General features: G+C 50.6%; 1 protein-coding gene across 1 annotated transcript; it reads right to left on the reverse strand.

Moving 5' to 3' along the window:
• Window positions 1–336: 336 nt before the first annotated feature.
• Window positions 337–17807, reverse strand: TCTE1 (t-complex-associated-testis-expressed 1). Its single transcript, XM_010369778.2, has 5 exons — window positions 17745–17807; window positions 7724–8093; window positions 6135–6703; window positions 2290–2739; window positions 337–562 (listed from the first exon to the last, which is right to left on the reverse strand). Exons 2-5 carry the CDS (start codon window positions 7998–8000, stop codon window positions 353–355), a joined length of 1506 nt encoding a protein of 501 aa, XP_010368080.2. The 5' UTR covers window positions 8001–8093; window positions 17745–17807; the 3' UTR covers window positions 337–352.
• Window positions 17808–18206: the final 399 nt, after the last annotated feature.

The following is an 18206-nucleotide window of genomic DNA, read 5'->3' on the forward strand; positions in this document are numbered from 1 at the left end:
GTGGGGAGGGGAGTCAGGGAGGCAGGCAGCCCCCATGGGAGACTCTGGCAGGCACAGTCCCTCAGACACCTCTCTGACTTCCCTATTCCTGGAAGAAGTTGGTCATTTGTGGGGGTCCAGTAATATCCTTTCCCTGGGCACAGGGGCTGGGTTCCTACTGCATACCCTTTCTTCCCCCATTCCAGTCTCCCTTTCCTGCCTCATGTCTCCATCCATACAACCCTTGATCACTCCAAGGATATTCATGGTCCCCCTCCCCGCTCCCTCTGAACCAGAGTGATACTCTGCAGCAGGCATGGCAGGGGTATGAAATGAGGGACAGGGCTGGGGCCATGATCCAAGTCAGATCATTTTATCCCACAGAGTTCTCAGGGCCATTGGCAGTGATGGTTGACATGAAGTGGCTGGGATTCAAGGCTCGCTGGCGGGCTGCTTCTCGGTTTGCGTAGAGGGCCTGGCCAATGAGGTACTCGCTTTCCTGGGCCACATCTGACAGGCGCAAGTCAAATTCCAGGAGGGTCTTGTTGTCTGACATGCCTTCCAGGAGTTGCTTCCCACCATCCTGGGAGAAGGGTGCAAAGGAAGGGGTCATATACATCACTACCCAGGATCTGACATACATACTACACATTTTCATGTAGATGTGACTAAAACATAAAGTTTCGCAAAACAATACTTAACCTTTTTGTGACGCACGTTGACATATTCTATTCTTTTCCTTTTGAAAAATGGTAGCCAATACCCACTAAATTTATTTCTCAACCCTACTAGCTTGAAAAACATAATCTCTGGCAGTGATGAGAATTCCATTCCTTTGGTTCAGCCATGGGCTTGTGGGACAACTCTAATGAGATGCAAGGGGGAAGCTGAGAGGGGGTGGCTTCTGGGAAGGTTCTCCTCACTCCAAAAAGAGAAGAAAAGGGAGCAGGTGTTCTCCTGTTTTCTGCCTCTGCGCATGTCCCTATGTGAGATGTCAGAACTGTGGCAGCCATCTTGGGACCTAGAGAAGCACTAGAGAGGCGTTAGCCACGAGGCTGGGGTGGGCAGAGCAGAGGGTGGCACTGAACCCAGGGGTTTACCAACCCTATAACCCTCTAATTCTGGTTGTGGGAGACACTGAATATTCTTCCTGCTTAAGGCCATTTCTGGTTAAGCTTTTTATTACTTGCAGTCAACAGCACCCCCTCTAGAAAATGTGTGTGTGTGTATGTGTGTGTGTGTGCATGCACACGCGTGTATGTGCCTGTGTAGGTGAGCAAGGTTCTCATGGGGAGGTTTAGCAGAGGGTTCAGTGACCTAACGGAGGGCCCCGCTCAATGGTTATCACAGCTCCAACCCCTGCTGGGTTGGGTGGGCTAGCCCCAATGTGAAAGAATTTCATGTTGGGAGGCAGAATGCCACCATTCTGTGGTTGTGACCCAGTAGTGTGTTGCAAAGTCAATTTAATGGGTCACAGAAGCATTTAAAAATACAATATAGTAGAATGTAAAGGAAAATATCAGCATATATCACAAGTCATAAATTTCAAAATTATGTTTATGTTGGTGTTCATGTAAATTGCATTTTTTTTTTTTTTTTTTTTGAGATGGAGTCTTGCACTGTCACCCAAGCTGGAGTGCAGTGGCACGATCTCAGCTCACTGCAATCTCCGCCTCCTGGGTTCAAGCAGTTCTCCTGCCTCACCCTCCGGAGTAGCTGGGGTTACAGGTGCATGCCACCACACTGGGCTGATTGTTGTATTTTTAGTAGAGATGAGGTTTCACCATGTTGGCCAGGCTGGTCTCAAACTCCTGGCCTCATGTGATCCACCCACCTCAGCCTCCCAAAGGGTTGAGATTACATGCGTGAGCCACTGTGCCTGGTCATAAGTTGCATTTCTTGCTCTCAGACTTGGTTAAGAAAGTTTGAGAGACACAGTCTATTAGAAAGGACTCAGGTTTTCAATCAATCTTGGATTTGAACCACAGCCTTGCCACTTTCTACTGACTTGATGCCCTTGGGCAATTCATAATCCTCTCTGAGACTTAGTGTTCCATCTAGAAAGTAGGGTTAAATATACTTAGTTTTATACTTAAATATATTTAGAGTTAAATACGCTTAGGGTTAATATACAGTTACTTAGATAACTGTAAGGATTAAAGGAAAAATAATCACTGGGATACACAGTATGTGTGCATACTCGATGCAGTATGTAGTATGTAAAGTCTGTGATCTTCATAATTATCCCACAAGTACTCCTGGCAGTTGGATTCCACACCCACCCTCACAAGCCCAGAGTAGGTGGCTCACCAGCCCGATGTGGTTGCAGGACAGGTTGATGCTGGTGAGTGTGGTGTTGATGGCGAGCACCTGCGACAGGAGTGTGGCGGTGGGTTCAGACAGCTCATTGCCACCGAGGTGCAGTGTGGTGAGGCACTTGTTGGTCTGCAAGGCATGGGCAAGAGCCTGGCCACCCTCATCCTCAATGCAGTTGAGACGTAGGTTGAGGGAAATGAGGTTGGTGTTGTGTGCCAGAGCATGAGCCAGCGACTGGGCACCAGGTGCACGCACCTGGTTGTTGGCCAGGTTGAGCACACGCAGGCGGCTGTGGCTCAGCAGCTTGGCAGCACCTCGTGCACCACGGTCCCCAATGAGGTTGTGTGACAAGTCCAGCTCCTCAAGGACTGGGTGGTCCAGAAGACTTCGAATTATGATGCGTGCCTTGTCATCATCCACCTTGCTTCGGGTCAGCTTGAAGATCTGTGGGCAGGCAGAGGGTCTATGGCACCTGCCAGCCAGGGATAATCAGCCTGCCCACCTAGATCTTTGGCAAACTTGGCTCACCTAGTGTTGGCCACCTGGCTGGGTCTTGGAGGGGGCCAGGCCTACCAGCATGGCAGAGTAGTGTAGAATTGGTGGCAGGTAGCAGGGGGGAAAGATCACTGTTTATTGAGCAATTACTACATGCTTGGCTCTTTTTTCTTTCTTTCTTTCTTTTTTTTTTTTTTAATGGAGTCTCGCTCTGTCACCTACGCTAGAATGCAGTGGCACGATCTCGGCTCACTGCAAGCTCCACCTTGCGGGTGCACACCATTCTCCTGCCTCAGCCTCCTGAGTAGCTGGGACTACAGGCGCCCGCCACCACACCTGGCTAATTTTTTGTATTTTTAGTAGAGACGGGGTTTCACCGTGTTAGCCAGGATGGTCTTGATCTCCTGACCTCATGATCCACCCGCCTCGGCCTCCCACAACGCTGGGATTACAGGCATGAGCCACTACGCCCGGCCGCTTGGGTCTTTCTTAACCATTATCTCTAACCTTCAGCATCTCGATGAAGAAGAGAAAGTTCTCTCCATTTTGCAGATACAAAATGGAGGCTTATATTATTTCCCCAGAATAATACAGTGATTGAAGCAGTGGAGACAGGTTCGGAATCCAAGCCTGCCTGAGGCCTCAGCCCCTCACTGCATCCTCCTCTGCCAGCCAAGATCCACCAGGGCAAGGAGAGGACCTCTTTGAAGGAGGTTGCCAGGGCAAGAACCAGGGAGAAAGTGGGGAGGTAGAGAAGCAGGAAAAGGATGAGATAAAGGAACGAAGGAAAGGGGATGGGGCTGGCAGTATGAATATTGTCCATGGGAGCCTCTCCCCCTCACCTTCCTGCTGGCTTATCCTGCTCCTCTCTCTCCCTTGAGACCTCTGAGTGTCTGACCTCTCTCTCCCTAGCCTTCAGTTCACTCCTCTTTATACCCCTCTTACCCAGCTGAGTCTTTTGTGTCTCTTCTCTTTTCATTGCATCTCTCTGGCAAAGCCCTACCCTGGATCAGCCCCACTCTCTATTTTCTGCATGCCTGTGCGCAAGCAACTGACAAAATAGAAAACATCAGCTGACGGGACTGGTTGCTATCACTGGAACCACCAATAGGCTTGTAACGCTGCATGCCAATCTAACTATATTTTTCTGGCCAAAATACTTGCCTATAATCTACAACAACTATTTCAGCTTTTTGCAGCCTCCTCATAATTCAGGAGCCTCCTTGCTGAGCTCCCTCTTTCAGCAGGTGAACTCTCCTCTTGCCTTCCCAGCCATTGAATGGGAACCTGTCATTTTCCTGATACCAAGCACTGACTTATTGGTCTATGAACCCGTGCCTCTCTTCTACATTCATCCCCTTTCTTGCAACTGGATGGAACCTTACACTGGTTTTAAACATATGTGAGTTATTCTGAAGGAACCCAAAGCTCTCATCTGTTATGGCTGTACCTTTCCCCCTTCACAGCCAAGTTCTTGAAAGAGCTGATCACAGCCACCCATTCCTCACTTCCCACTCTCCCCAGACACCACTGCTATCTGGCCTCTGCTCCTGCCACTCCACTGAAATAGCTCCCCTAGGTGACCTCCACGTTCACTAAATCGAGCCCTCAGCTCTATTCCACCCCGTTGCTCACTCCCTCTACTTGAAACATACCCCTCCCTTGCTCTGTGACACAATGCCATGTCCCCCATTTCCTCCTCCCTCTGGCTTCCTGGCAAGCTCTTCTTCCACTAAGACCACATGCCAGGCCTCTCCTTGTCTTGCTTTTGGCTCTCCCCTGTGAGACTCCATCCAAATCCAGGGCTGCAACTGCCACCTTCATGAAGACGGCACACATTTCCACATTCAATTCAGACCTCTCATCTGAGAGCTTCGGACCCTCTACCTGACTAACAAAATGACCCCTTCTTTGAGATGCCTCAAACTGAAACTTACACTCTTCTCCCTCAAAACTGATCCTCTTCCCACATTCCCTGTCTCTGCAAATGGCCCCTCCAGCCATCCAGGCTTACAAGCCAGACGTCTTGCACTTCACCTCCTTCTCCTTCCTTCTCCTTCAGATCCTCCCTATGCCAGTGTGGCCCGTGCATGCCAGACACATGTCTGCCTAAATATGTCTTGACTCTCTCCACTCCTCTGAGACTCCACAGACACTACCCTCGCTGAAATGACCCTCACCCTCACCTGGATTTGGCAATGATCTCCTAGGTAATCTGCACGTCCACTGCTGCCCTGCCCAGGCCATCCTCCCTCACAGACGGAGTGACATTTTCACGTGTGAAATCCAGTAATGGTACCTACCTTTTTGCCTAAAACACTTGGATGGTGTCCCAGAGCTCCTAAGGATAAAGACAGCCTCCTGGACAAGGCCTCCTTTACCCAGCAAGGCTGACCACCTCATACTCTGTGCCAGCCACACAGTCTTCTCTTTCTCTTTGAGCTGGCCATGTTCACTCTGCCCACAGAGCCTGTATGCACTGCTCCCTCTGCCTGGAATGTTCCTCCCTCTGAGACTATAACTCCTACTCCTCCTTCTAATCTCTATGTAAGTGACATTTGTTCAGGGAAGCCTTCCCCTGCAAGGTCAAATGCTCCTTTATAATCTCTCATAAGAGTATCTCTTCTTTATGGCATTCATCCCAATTCAGGGGTACCAGAAAAAAGTACAGGATGCCCACTTAAATATAAATTTCAGATAAATAAGAATGCCCCATGGAATATTCGGGACATATACTAAAAATTATTTGCTCTTTATCTGAAATTCAAATTTTTTGGAGATGGTCTCATTTTGTAATCCAGGCTGGAGTGCAATGGTGTGATTGCAGCTCACTGCAGGCTTGAACTCCTAGTCTGAAGGGATTCTCCCACCTCAGCCTCCTCAGTCACTGGAAGACGACAGGTGTGAGCCACCGTGCCTGGACCTGAAATTCACATTTAACCGGATATCCTGTATTTCTATTTGCTAAATCTGGCAACCCTATTCTAGTATCAATTTTATGTTTATATGATTGCTGATTAGTGCCTTTATCCCATCAAGAGTGTTACCTACAGAGGGCACAAATGGCACAATCTTGCTCATCCTTGAATCTTCAGCACCTAGGACAGGGCCTGGAGTGCATATGTTTGTTCAATGAAACAAACTGGTGAACTGGGAGAGCAGCACCTTGTTCATCTCTACACCCCCAGAACCGTGTATCTTGGTGCAGGGTGCATTAAAAAAACACTTGACCAATGAAAGAGAAGGAAATGGGAAGAAGGTAACAATAGAGGAGGAAGAGGAGGGGAGAGGGAATCTGAGAGATGCTGAGGAGGGGTGGGGGGCAGGCTGGGAGCAGACAGTACCTTGAGGGTGTGGCACGCCTTGATGGCGGCTGCCAAGGAGTGGCAGTCGCGGTAGGTGAAGAGGAAGAGATTCCACTCGAAATTCATGCCGCAGTCCTTGACATCGTACACCAGGTCCAGCTCCTCCAGGTGGCTCAGGCCAGCTACCAGATCGCCTAGTTGATAGTGGTCAACGGTGGGCTCCTCCATCTCTCCCTCGCTGCCTGAGTCCGACTGGTCGCCCGGCCGGAGCTGGGCTGGGAGCCGCACCGGCGGAAGGAACTGATCGACGTGGACCCTGCGCACATAATTCCTGCAGAGCGGCAGCAGGTCGAGGATCACCGCGGGGTCCGTGGTGCCTGGGATAAAGTGCTTTAGCAGGTTCTCCAGGTGCCGCTCAAAGAACATGCGTTTCCAGCTGCCGCCATGGTGGGCCACGTGGCACACGGGCCAGCGCTGCATGCAGCAGCGGAGCCAGTAGTTCTCATTGTCTATCAGGTTGGCGGTCACAGCCAGTGGTAGGTCAGGGGACAGGTGGTTCAGGACCTTCTGCTGGTGTTCCGGAAGCATCTGCTTCAGGATAGGGTTTTCTTTGGGAACAGAGGAAGGAAAGCAGGGGGTCACAGTGTTGGGGGACACCTCAACATGATGCCTCAGGCTGGGCCTGCCTGGGAGCACCAGGCAAAGGGAAGACCCTTCCCTGCTTAGGGGATAGACAGCCTCTCCTCTCAGGAGGGATCAGGCGGAGGGTGGGACACCAGCCTTTAGCTTTGGGATGTTCCCTGCCTGAAGGGGGACATCTCAGCATCTGTTCTCAGGGAGCTCCCAGACTGAGGAAGACTCTCAGGTCCAACTCTCAATTACCACCCTGGTCTGATGGGGAATACAATTCCTGAGGTCAGAGGCTTCCAATCTTATTTGATTCATCCATTTCAAAACAAGAAATTTTTTGAGCACCTACTATGTGCCAGAAACTGGAGGTACCACTATGAGAGACTATTATGTCCCACGTGCTGAAGATATAAGAGTAAGCAAAACAGGGCTCCTCCCTTTTGGAGTCTACATTCCAGTGAGGGGAGGCTGACAATAAACAAGTAAAATGAGTGAGACTGGGTGACGATAGTTGCTGGAGATGAAATAATGGCCCTGTCCTCAGACAGCGCTCCATCTGGTAGGAGAGGCTGGTAACCCATCTTTGGAAAGGATCCATATTACAAAGCACAAAATATGGAACAGACCAAGAGACCCTACATGGCACGGAAGACGCCATCAGAGTGGAGGGTGGTTCACTTGGGAAGGCTTTCTGGAGAAGGAAGTAGATATGGCTCAGGCTGGGTTTTGCTGGAGAGAGTGGAAAAGGCAAGGAGAGGGCAGAGGCATGGAGGGTGCAGTGTGGGTGGAAGCCTGGTGGGATCTGCCAGTGGGAACAGAAGGAGAAAGTGCCTTGGCCCTGGGTGGAAGGGAAGTGTTGAGTAGGTATGAGGATGCCATACGGGAGAGCAGGGGCTGCCCCAGGACCCAGCTTCTGCAGTCTTGGCTCCAGAGAGTCCCCACCCACCTTGCCCCACTCTTGGCCTTCTTCTTCCCACCCAAAGCAGGGACAGACTCACTCTGGAAGTTCCTGATGATGTGCTGAATGCAGAGCTCTGTGAGGAGGGGCACAATGGCCAGTGACCACTCAGGATCCTCAGCAATGATCCGGCGCATCCGATGGAAATTGGCCCCAGGATGTGGGTTCCTGGACTTTGCAGGGACTGGTGTGATTGAAGGCTTTGAGAGCTGTGTGCCTGTGCTTGAAGTGTGTCCTCCAGTGGAGGACTTGTCCTGGGTGGAGACCGAGGAGTGGCTGGGGTCCAACAATGCTGATGTTGTTACGGTATCCTGCATGCCGGAGTCTGGTAATGTAGGGGTGGGTGGCCCCTGGATGGCCTTATGACAAGAAACTTCTCAGACTGGCAGGTCCTTGATACAGGTAGGGATCTGGAGCAAAAGGAAGAGGTAGTGGTATTACTTTGGAGGGTCTTGGTGGGCATTTACTAAGAGAGGTGGTACAGAATAGTGCTTAAGGATCAGTCCCTGGAGTGAAGCAGATCCAGGTACACATCCACTGGTTATCTGTGTGACCTCGGGCAAGTTACTGAACCTCTCTGAATTTCAGATGCTGCCTCTTAGAAATGAAGGTCGCAGTTCCAGTAGGATTATTTGGAGGAGTGGATAAAATAATGCATCCAAAGGGCATAATATATTATCTGACACATGAAACTAGCAAGGAGCAGCCCAAAATTTTAGATAATAGCTCTACAGCAATTACGGTAATTGTTCTGTGCCAGACAATCTTTTTAGTTCTTTATGCCTATTAATTCATGTGTCCTCAGAAAAGCCTTTTTCAGAAAAGCCTTTTTCAGATAGGCACTTGTATTATTCCCATTTTTCTGCTGGGAAACTAAAGCACAGAGAGGCAAATTGACTTGCCCAATGTCATGCAGCTTAGAAATATTACAGGTGGGTTTAAATTCAGTCTGTCAAATTCATACTCTGAACCCTACATTGGACTGGCCCTCTGAGGGTGAGGGGTGTATATTGCCAAAAGACAGGTATAATAAAGAGCCATTCAACTCAAAACAGGACCCTGCACTAAGTATTTTATAGAACAGCAACTGCCTGATCCGTAGGATGGGGTTGAGAACAGCTCTGGCCAACAGAAATATAATGCAAGCCAAAATGCAAGCCACATATGCTATTTTAATTTCTTTAGTGCCCACATTTTAAAAAGTAAGGAGAAACAAGGCTGGACGTGGTGGCTCATGCGTATAATCCCAGCACTTTGGGAGGCCAAGGTGGGTGGGTGACTTGAGGTCAGGAATTTGAGACCAGCCTGGCCAACATGGTGAAATCCCATCTCTACTAAAAATACACAAATTAGCCGGGCATGGTGGTAGGTGCCTGTAGTCCCAGCTACTCAGAAGGCTGAGGCATGAGAATCACTTAAATCTGGAGGGCAGAGGTTGCAGTGAGCCAAGATTGCGCTACTGTACTCCAGCCTGGGTGACAGAGCAAGACTCTGTCTCAAAGAAAGAAAAAAAAAGTAAAGAGAAACAGGTAAAATTAGTAGCTTTTTTTTTTTCTATCTTGCTCTTGTTGCCCAGGCTGGAATACAATGGTGCAATTTCGGCTCACTGCAACGTCCGCCTCTTGGGTTCAAGTGATTCTCCTGCCTCGGCCTCCCAGGTAGCTGGGATTACAGGTGCCCACCACCACACCCAGCTAATTTTTGTATTTTTAGTAGAGATTGGGTTTCACCATGTTGGCCAGGCTGGTCTCGAACTCCTGACCTCATGTGATCCACCTGCCTCAGCCTCCCAAAGTACTGGGATTATAGGCGTGAGCCACGGTGCCTGACCATGAAATTAATTTTATATTTAGCCCAGTATGTCTAAAATGTTATCTATCATATAATCAATATAAAATTATTAATGAGATACTTTATATACTATGTTTTCATATGAAGTCTTCAAAATCTGATGTCTCAATGGGCACATTAAGCCTGTGGCTACCATTTTGGAAAGTGCAGGTTGAGAGAGAAAGGAGAGGGGAAAGAGACCCATGCCTTGCCCAGGGTGCCAGCAGCCTCCTCTCCTCCTTCCCACTGAGAGCTCAAGCTCCAGGTCCCTTCCCTTCCATCTCCCCATCCAGTCTGCCTCTAGCTCTCCCAGCCTCCCAGCATTCCAGACAGCAGCGGGCAGGCGTGGGAGGCGAGAAGGCAGCTAAATCTGGGGCTGAAGACAGAAGACAGAGGATGTGTCTTGGTCTGGGGACCCTCCCCCATTTGCCCATTCCTGTACCCTTACACTCCTGCCCTGAGATCTGCAGGAGGAAATGGGGCTGCTGGCACTTAGCTCCTCCTCCAGGCAGTTTCCCATCAGATGTGCACCCTGACAACTCAGTGCACTGGGTAGTGGCTGGTGGGAGGGAACACTCTGAACCAGCAAAGGCGTCCTTGGCAGAGGGAGGGACCAGATGGTGCTCCCCAGCCTGCCAGGCATCTCAAGGAGGAAAATCCTGGTTGAGAGGCAGGTGGCGGGGAGAGGGATAGTGCAGGAAAGATATCTAGGTATTGTGACATCCCTTATGCAAATCAAATGCAAATTCACACACAGATTGTGTCCAGAATTGTGGAATAACCAGATCGTGCTTTTTGACTAATGGCCTCTCAGAGTGTAGGGCTGGAGGGGGTTGTTGCTTAGCGGTACCAGCTGACTTTGCATTTCTGACTTTGCCAGGTATGTCTTTGTGACCTTGGCCAAGTTACTTAACCTATCTGAGCTTCAGTTTCCTTATCTGTGAAACTGGATAATAATATCTTCCTACATGGGCTGTAGTGGAGATCCCCCTGAGATAATGGTCGGTTAATATTGATCATTGTAAAGAATGTAGGAGGGGTGTGTGGAGAACGAAGGTACTATGAGGGGCAGGGGTCTGAGGCTGGAGAGAACACATCCTGGAGACCTGCTTCTTGAATGCTGACCCGAGATGGTATCTTTGGATAAGTGCAAAGTTTCTGAGGTCCTTCCCTATTTTCAGGATCGATGTGAAGGGCAAGGAGGCAGGGTGGTGTTGGGGGCTCACAGACAGCACGACAGAGGCAATGGAGAAAGGTCAGAGGCAACAGACCAGACCAACTCCTGCTTGGTTTTGGCCTAAAACATTCTATAATTTCCCTTGGTCCCAGATATGTCCCTGGACACCCATGGGCCACACCCAGGGAGCAGGACCAGGCTTGGCAGGGGGAGCCCCAGGTTGCTGGTATGCATTGCCCTGGAGTTGGCTCTTTAGTCATTCCTCACAGCACCATCCAGCCTCAGCATCCTGGCAGGCAGTCCCTTCTCCTTCTTCTCCTGGGGAGCCACACCTGGGAAACCCCACCCGGGGCCAGGCGGGATGCCTCTGCAATGAGGTGACTCTAGTCCCACCACCTAGCACCTTATATTCAGGACCTGGAGTTCTTCCTGCCATCTGGTCCTAATTGCTCTTGCTGCTGTTTCGTGCCTGCAGCCCGCCTCTGGGCATGACACAGCAGGACCCATCGGGGCATATTCCAGGGCCCTGAACCAACTTCTCAGAAGGAAGGGGCAGGGCCTCACTCCAAATCACATGGCTGCCGTGTGCATGGCTGGTATAAAAATGAGCCCCTACCACCTTCAGCATTTACAGGATCATCCATACCATAAGGCAGGCAAATGTTGAAAAAATTAACTGCGTAAGATCAGAGTTGATAATTTTCATTTAATCATCTCTTGATTTTTAAAAAATGGGTATCACAAAAATATTTTGGCAGGCAAATTATTACCAGACACAGAAGATTCTTCTAAGGAGGATTTTAGTTCTAAGTGTTTTTTAAAAATCTACTTTTAAAACTAACAAAATAGAAAACAAAGTATATTTAAAAGGATAACAAGCAAAACTAACTCCTTGCTGCCCCGCTATCACTGTTATGAGGAGGATATGGAGTGTGGCTCCTCCCTCGGCAGGCCACGTTCTGACCCCTGCCCTTGAGGGCCACCCTTTGGTGTGCCACTCTCTTAGCTCTCTTCCTACTTTCCAACCATTCTTTTTCCAAAAGTCTTCACCACAGACTTCTCTCCCTCTGGCCATCCCCCATGTGCCAAGGTCCCTCAGAATTCTGCCATAGTCATCCACTCATTCCTGCTGATGGGCTCTAGCTTTCACCTCTTCCAGGTGGGGTTTCCTAACTGTGATGTCCCAGGAGAAGCAGAGGGTACTGCTTACCAGGATGGTGAGGCTGGGGGGTGGTGGTGTGAGTAATGCCAGACTCTCCTACATCTGCATTCCAGACTCGAGTCCACTGGGATGCTGCCTAGGTCCCTCAAACTCAATCCATCCAGATGCTAGCACCAGAAGCCACGGAGTCACCTCTCTTTCAGCCCTCCCACCCCACCCCACCATCTAGTTACTGATTCAGTTCTGCCTCCCACCCAGGCAGCTCTCCTTTCCTGCTCAGGGCCCCAGTGTCTGTCTGGATCACAGCGTCAGCTGTTGGGCATGTAGTCTCTGGCATCCAGTCTGGTTCTCTCACATCCAGCCTTCACACAGCCGCTGTGGCAGGCTCCTTGTAAGCCCTCTAGTGGCTCAGCACTGCTTATGGTAAAATCCAGCCTCCTCACCTTGGTGTGTAAGGCCCTCCGTGGCTGGACACCTTGTTGGAAATAAGCTCCTCTTTGCATCTGGGTTGCAAAGAGCAGCCCAGTTCATGCTGCCAAGCCCTTGCTCAAATTGTTCCCTCTGAAATGCCTTTCCCACCATCTCAGCCATAGAAAGGAACAATCACTGGTCTTCTGAGTCTGAACTCAGGCACCACTTCCTCTCTGAAGGCAAGGTGCTTCTTTGTCCCTGATGCCACAAAACAACCCCTCCCATTGTCAGACCCCATCTTTCCAGTACCTGCATCACTCCAGTGACCTGACTGCCCACCCTCTCACCACACCCACACTAGACTGTGAGCTGCTTGAGGTGTAGGGGCTGTCTCCTCCTCAGTTTTGTTTCCAATTCCTAGCCCAGTGGTAGGTCTGCTTTAGGCGAGGTAGCTGGTGTTTGGGGCTGCTCCACTGGCTTCTGATAATAGATTCTGGCCAACAGGAGTATCCTGTTGGTCACGGCAACTTGTTTGTGGGTGGCTATCTGATATAAGCCAATCAGAGTCCTTCTTGAGATTTGTCCAAGTGGAGGGAGACAGAAGGACATGTGTCCTTGAAGGATCTGGATCTCCTGCTACTGGAAGTCATTTCTCTCTACACTTATAAGGTCTGTTTGTGGCAGGAGGGAATCAAGCCTGAGGGAGAGCAGCAGAAACGAAAGATAGACCCAGACAGCATCCTGGTATCTTCGATCCCCATGCCTAGTCCCGGAGGCTCCCAGAGCTGTCTGGCTCCTTGGCAGTGCCTTCAGCTCTGAGAGCTAAGTTGGCAGCCTTCTAATAAGTCCCTTTGCCAAAGCTAAGTGTTGGGTTTCTACTCCTTTTGACCAAAAGGTCCTGCCCCATTTTGACCAAAAGGCTCACTGTTTGGTGAGTGAAATTATGGGAAAAATCCTAAATCAGTAGATGAAAGAGTTCAATGGGATAGCTGAGAAGGGTCAAAGGCCCCCAGGTTATTACTCACAGGACCTGATTCACTCCTGTGGCCTCTTCCTCTCTTGACTACATTGAGCCTCTAGTCTCACATTCCATGTCTCCAGGGCTGGGACAGTATCAGCACCTTACAACTGTCCAGCACTTAACAGTTACAAGGTCCTTTCAAGGTTCTTTCAGAACTATCCTCTCAGAAAAAAAAAAAAAAAAAAAAAAAGGCTGGGTGTGGTGGCTCACACCTGTAATCTTAGCACTTTGGGAGGCCAAGGCAGGAGGATTGCTTGGGGCCAAGAATTCAAGACCAACCTGGCCAACATAGCGAGATACCATCTCTAAAAAAGAAAAAAAATCTCATGTGATTCTTCAACCACCCTATAATGGAGCTAGGATGGGCTTCCTTATCCCTATTTTACAGATGAAGAAACAAGGAAACAGGAAATGACTGGCCCTAAAACACCTATGAGAGCTGGGGCCAGCATCTGAGGGCAGATGTCCTACCTCTAGTCACAATACACTACCCCTCCACAGTCACTCAGTATGTCCCCCTCCCCTGGCTGTTCCTGCCCTCTACTAGGAAAGAAGAAAGAATATTCTTGCTCCTTGGGAAGTGGGGAGGGCTTCCCTGGGCTGAGAGCCCTCCCAGGCCTTTGGTACTTTACTGTGGGAATTTCAGGGCCCTAATGTACAGTTTTCATCCCTGTTAGGGTAAATGCATTTTCCCCCTAAATGAAACAAAATTTAATATCAATACTTGTGTGCCTATATCCATATGTTAACCTTGAGCTGCTTTTTAAAAACACATCTCATCATTTTAGGTCAAACAAAAGCATAGTAAATCATAAAATGTATACTGACACTAATGTACCAAACTTTTTTTTTTTTTTTTTTTTTTTTGAGATGGAGTTTTGCTCTTGCTGCCCAGGCTGCAGTAAAATGGCGTGATCTCAGCTCACCACAACCTCCACATCCCAGGTTCAAGCGATTCTCCTGTCTCAGCCTCCCGAGTAGCTGGGATTACAGGCGTGCGTCACCATGGCTGGCTAATTTTGTATTTTTAGTAGAGATGGGGTTTCTCCATGTTGGTCAGGCTGGTCTTGAATTCTCGACCTCAGGTGATCCGCCCACCTTGGCCACCCAAAGCGTTGAGATTATAGGCATGAGCCACTGTGCCCAGCCTAATGTAGCAAACTTTTTAAAAAGTAGACTTTGTAATCTATTGCTTCTGACAGTTTAAGTGTGCAGAAATTACGTATATAATACACATGACTATATGAGGATATATATATTCATCCCACACCTTAGTGTGAATGAGTTACAAAGCAAAGTTAGAAAGGGGGCAAGGAAGGCCGGGTGTGGTGGCTCATGCCTGTAATCTCAGCACTTTGGGAGGCCGAGGAGGGTGGATTACCTGAGGTCAGGAGTTCAAGACCAGCCTGACCAACATGGTGAAACCCCATCTCTACTAAAAATACAAAAATTAGTCAAGCATGGTGGCGCATGTCTGTAATCCCAGCTACTCAGGAGGCTGAGGCAGGTGGTTTATAAGATAATTAGGGAAAAAAAACGAAGGTTGAACCCAGGAGGCAGAGGTTGCAGTGAGCCGAGATTGTGCCACTGCACTCCAGCCTGGGCAATAAGAGCAAAACTCTGTCTCAAAAAAAAAAAAAAAAAAAAAAGGCAAGGGGGATAACCACGGAGAGGAGAGGAGGTGGGGAGGGAGTGGGCACAGGAGAAGACAGGAGTCTGAGAGAGCTCTGCCTGCTTCACAGGTTGGCCTTAGTCTGGCCTGGCAGTCACCAGCCTGCAGCTGAGGGTGCGAGTAGGCGGCACTATCTTCCCTGGGAGCCTGCAGGGATGGGTGCATACCCAATAGCTGGGGGCCCGGAGCACATGGACAGTCCCCAATGACTCCAGGGCAGTCCTGGAGGTGGCTGAAGGGTCACCTTCCTCTCTGGAGCTTTCCTTCCCTGGGGAACCTGTTGGGTCAGTCAGAGAATCCCAGAGTTTGAAGACTAGGAGCACGCTCAAGACTCCAGTCTTGAACATGGGCAGGACAGGAATCCTGACATTCCAGAGATGTCAGGGCCACGAGGAGTGGGTATGTCTTGTGCCACCACCTGGTGTCCCCATCCAAGGATGTGCTGTGCTCTCAGAGGGGGAAAGTGGGAGAGTGGGGACATATGCAGTGGACTTTCACTTCTCTGGGACCTGCCTTTATCAGCTTGTTTGGCTTCACATGGCTGTGTCTCTAACCCGGTACCACAGTCCCTAGGGAAGGGCCAGTCCTCCTCCCCTGGGTCCCTACTGTGCATCCTCAGGACCAGGGTCCAGGGTCCTGAAATCACACACAGGGAATAACGTCCATACCAGGCCATTAACTCAAAGGACCGGGTGTGAAGGACTGCTCTTTCCATGCCCAAGCACGGGTAATAGAAAGTGACAAGATGCTCCAGTTTGGCCAGAGTTGTCCTCATTTCTGATGGCTTGAATCTGGTGGACAGGTGTTCTGGGAACCATACCCTTGGCTATATATAGCTATGATTTATTGAGAGCTCTAGGCCTTCAATAGCATGTACATAGCAGGAGGCAGGACAGCAGCTGGCTAAGTACTCAGGAGTTGTGCTGCTGCCTCAAGTCAAATCTCCACTGTGCCCCCTACTATCTGTGCAACCTTGGGCAGGTCCCCGCTTGCCTCAGTTTCTTCATTTATAATGTGGAGACAGTACTTAATAGTACCTATTTCATAGGATTACTCAGAAGATTAAGGTGTTAATGTGTGTGAGACATTTCATATAGTGCTGGGCTCAGAGCCAGCACTCAAGATGTGTGTTAGATATAGTGAAGATGCTAGATGGCTTACTTACATAATTTTATTAAATTCTCAAATTAATTATTGAGGATTATTATTTAACACTATTGTCCCTGTTTCACAAATGAAGAAACTGAAACTTAGAAAGCTTAAGTAACTTACTAAATGTCACTAGCTAGTAAGTGGAGAAGCTGAGGTTTTAGTTTGTGTCTGTCTAATGCTCTTACTTCCATGAGATGCTGGGGTTGCTTATAAATTGCTCCCAACTCAGTCATTCACAGCTCTTTTCCAGTGAGTCTCCCACTTTCTCCAGCTCATGAACTCTCTTGTTCACCAACACGGAGCCCAGGGTTATCCCCTTGGTGCTGACCTAAATAGTCCAGGCTCCCTCTTCCAGTTCATTGCTGGGCACAGGAGCCTTCTGCAAGGCTGGACCACTGCCTGCATCCTTTGGAGGGCCCGAGGAGCCCAACGGAGTGCTGCAGAGTGGTGCTCTCCTGCCCCTGGCACATTCCCTCCACCGGAAGTCTCCGGTCTTCTCCATCCTTCCTCAGGTCCCCAGCTAAATCTAACCATTCTGGGCAGGAGCTCCTTCCACCTGCCCTAATGGGAACACGAGGAAGATGCTGTAGGTGAGCATTCTCATTTTCTTGTGCATCACAGTCCTGGTCCTCAACTGTCCTCACCTCCCTTGCTCTTAGCCGAGAAGTGGAGACACCCAGTCCTCTTTGGGCAGACAGCACCTCTGTGCCTGGGATACTTCCCTAGGAGCTGGCTGTGCACTCACTTCTCTGACTGCCTTCTCAGCCACTCCCACCCCAGATTCCCTCAGGAGAGCCCTCCTCTGTCCTCAGGACTCTCGGTTTTTGTCTACACTCACCTCCTCCATTTCTTTCATGCCCACCATGTCTTACTTTGGGGTAAGTCACTCCCAAGTTGGGAATTTCATTTATGGAAGGGCAAAAAACTTTCTTCAACCGAGCCTCGGCCCGCGTACTTGGACTTGGGCTGGGTGAAACCGCCAGTTCACTTATCACAGCCCCTGGGCTGGCCTCCTCCCAACTCCTGACCACTCAGGTCTGTTGTCTCAAAAGGGACTCCAGCGGCTCTGCTCCCACCCCTCCTTACCTTCAGCTCAGACACCCTAGCAGGGAAGCTCAGCTCCAAAGGCCACGGGGTCCCTCCCCCATCCTACCTGGGGTGTAGAGGCGCTGGTTTCTCCTTGGTAACCCAGGAAAACAGGCAGTGCAGTGGGAGGGAGATGCAGAAGCAAGCTTCTGGACACGAGGGAGGGATTACAGCCCTCGGGTGCTGGGAACAGGGACGGCCTTTCGGAGAAGCCTGGGGCCCCAGAGCTTGGGACCGCTCTCCTCCACGCCCTACGGATGCCCTCTCCTCGCCTCACTCGGATCCCCAGCCCCGGGCCAGACGGTCTGCAGACAGTGGCTGTGGTGGGGAGGAGGCGCTGGGCGTCCTCGCATGGAGGGCGTGGATTCTCCCGTTGGTACGGACCGGCGCTTCCCCGCCACAGAAAACGGAACCCAGGCAATGGCCGCCTGTGGGCTTCTGGCAGGTGTGGGCAGAGGACGCTAGAGGGGCTCCCGGGCCCAGCTGACCTGAGCAGACCCCGATGAGGGAGACCGGGGCTATGTGTCCCCACTCCCCGAGGTCGCCTCACCGGCTTCGGGAGCCTCGGCGCTCGCCTCACGCAGAGTCCCGCGCGCCGGCGCCGGTCGTTGTCGTTGGGGACGCCCCGCGTTGCTAGGAGCGGGCCGGGCTGGGAGGACGAGTGCGCCGCGGTTCGGAGGAGGAGGCGCTGCTGCTTCCTCGGCTGCAGCTGCGCGCCCGGCAAGCGGCTCACTCGCGCGCAGGGTGGCGAGGCCAGCCCTTCGGACGGTTCCGTGGAAGCGGCCGCTTTGGGGGTAGTGGGACCGTGGCCTTGCGCTATGCCCTGTGCTCCCGTGGGACGTGTCTAGGAACGGGTGGGCTTTCTGCGGGAGGCGGAGGTCGGGCAGGTTGCTGATCTGGAGTGCTTGTGCTCTCTTGGTAGCTTTTGTGTGGCCATGGATAGGGAGCTGCTCCAGGAAAAGCGTCTGTGGAAGATGAGGAGGGTGGACGGACCTTCTCCAGGGCACCTGTA

This window comes from Rhinopithecus roxellana, chromosome 4 (genome assembly GCF_007565055.1).
Source record: "Rhinopithecus roxellana isolate Shanxi Qingling chromosome 4, ASM756505v1, whole genome shotgun sequence".
In the NCBI taxonomy this organism is placed as follows: Eukaryota; Metazoa; Chordata; class Mammalia; order Primates; family Cercopithecidae; genus Rhinopithecus; species Rhinopithecus roxellana.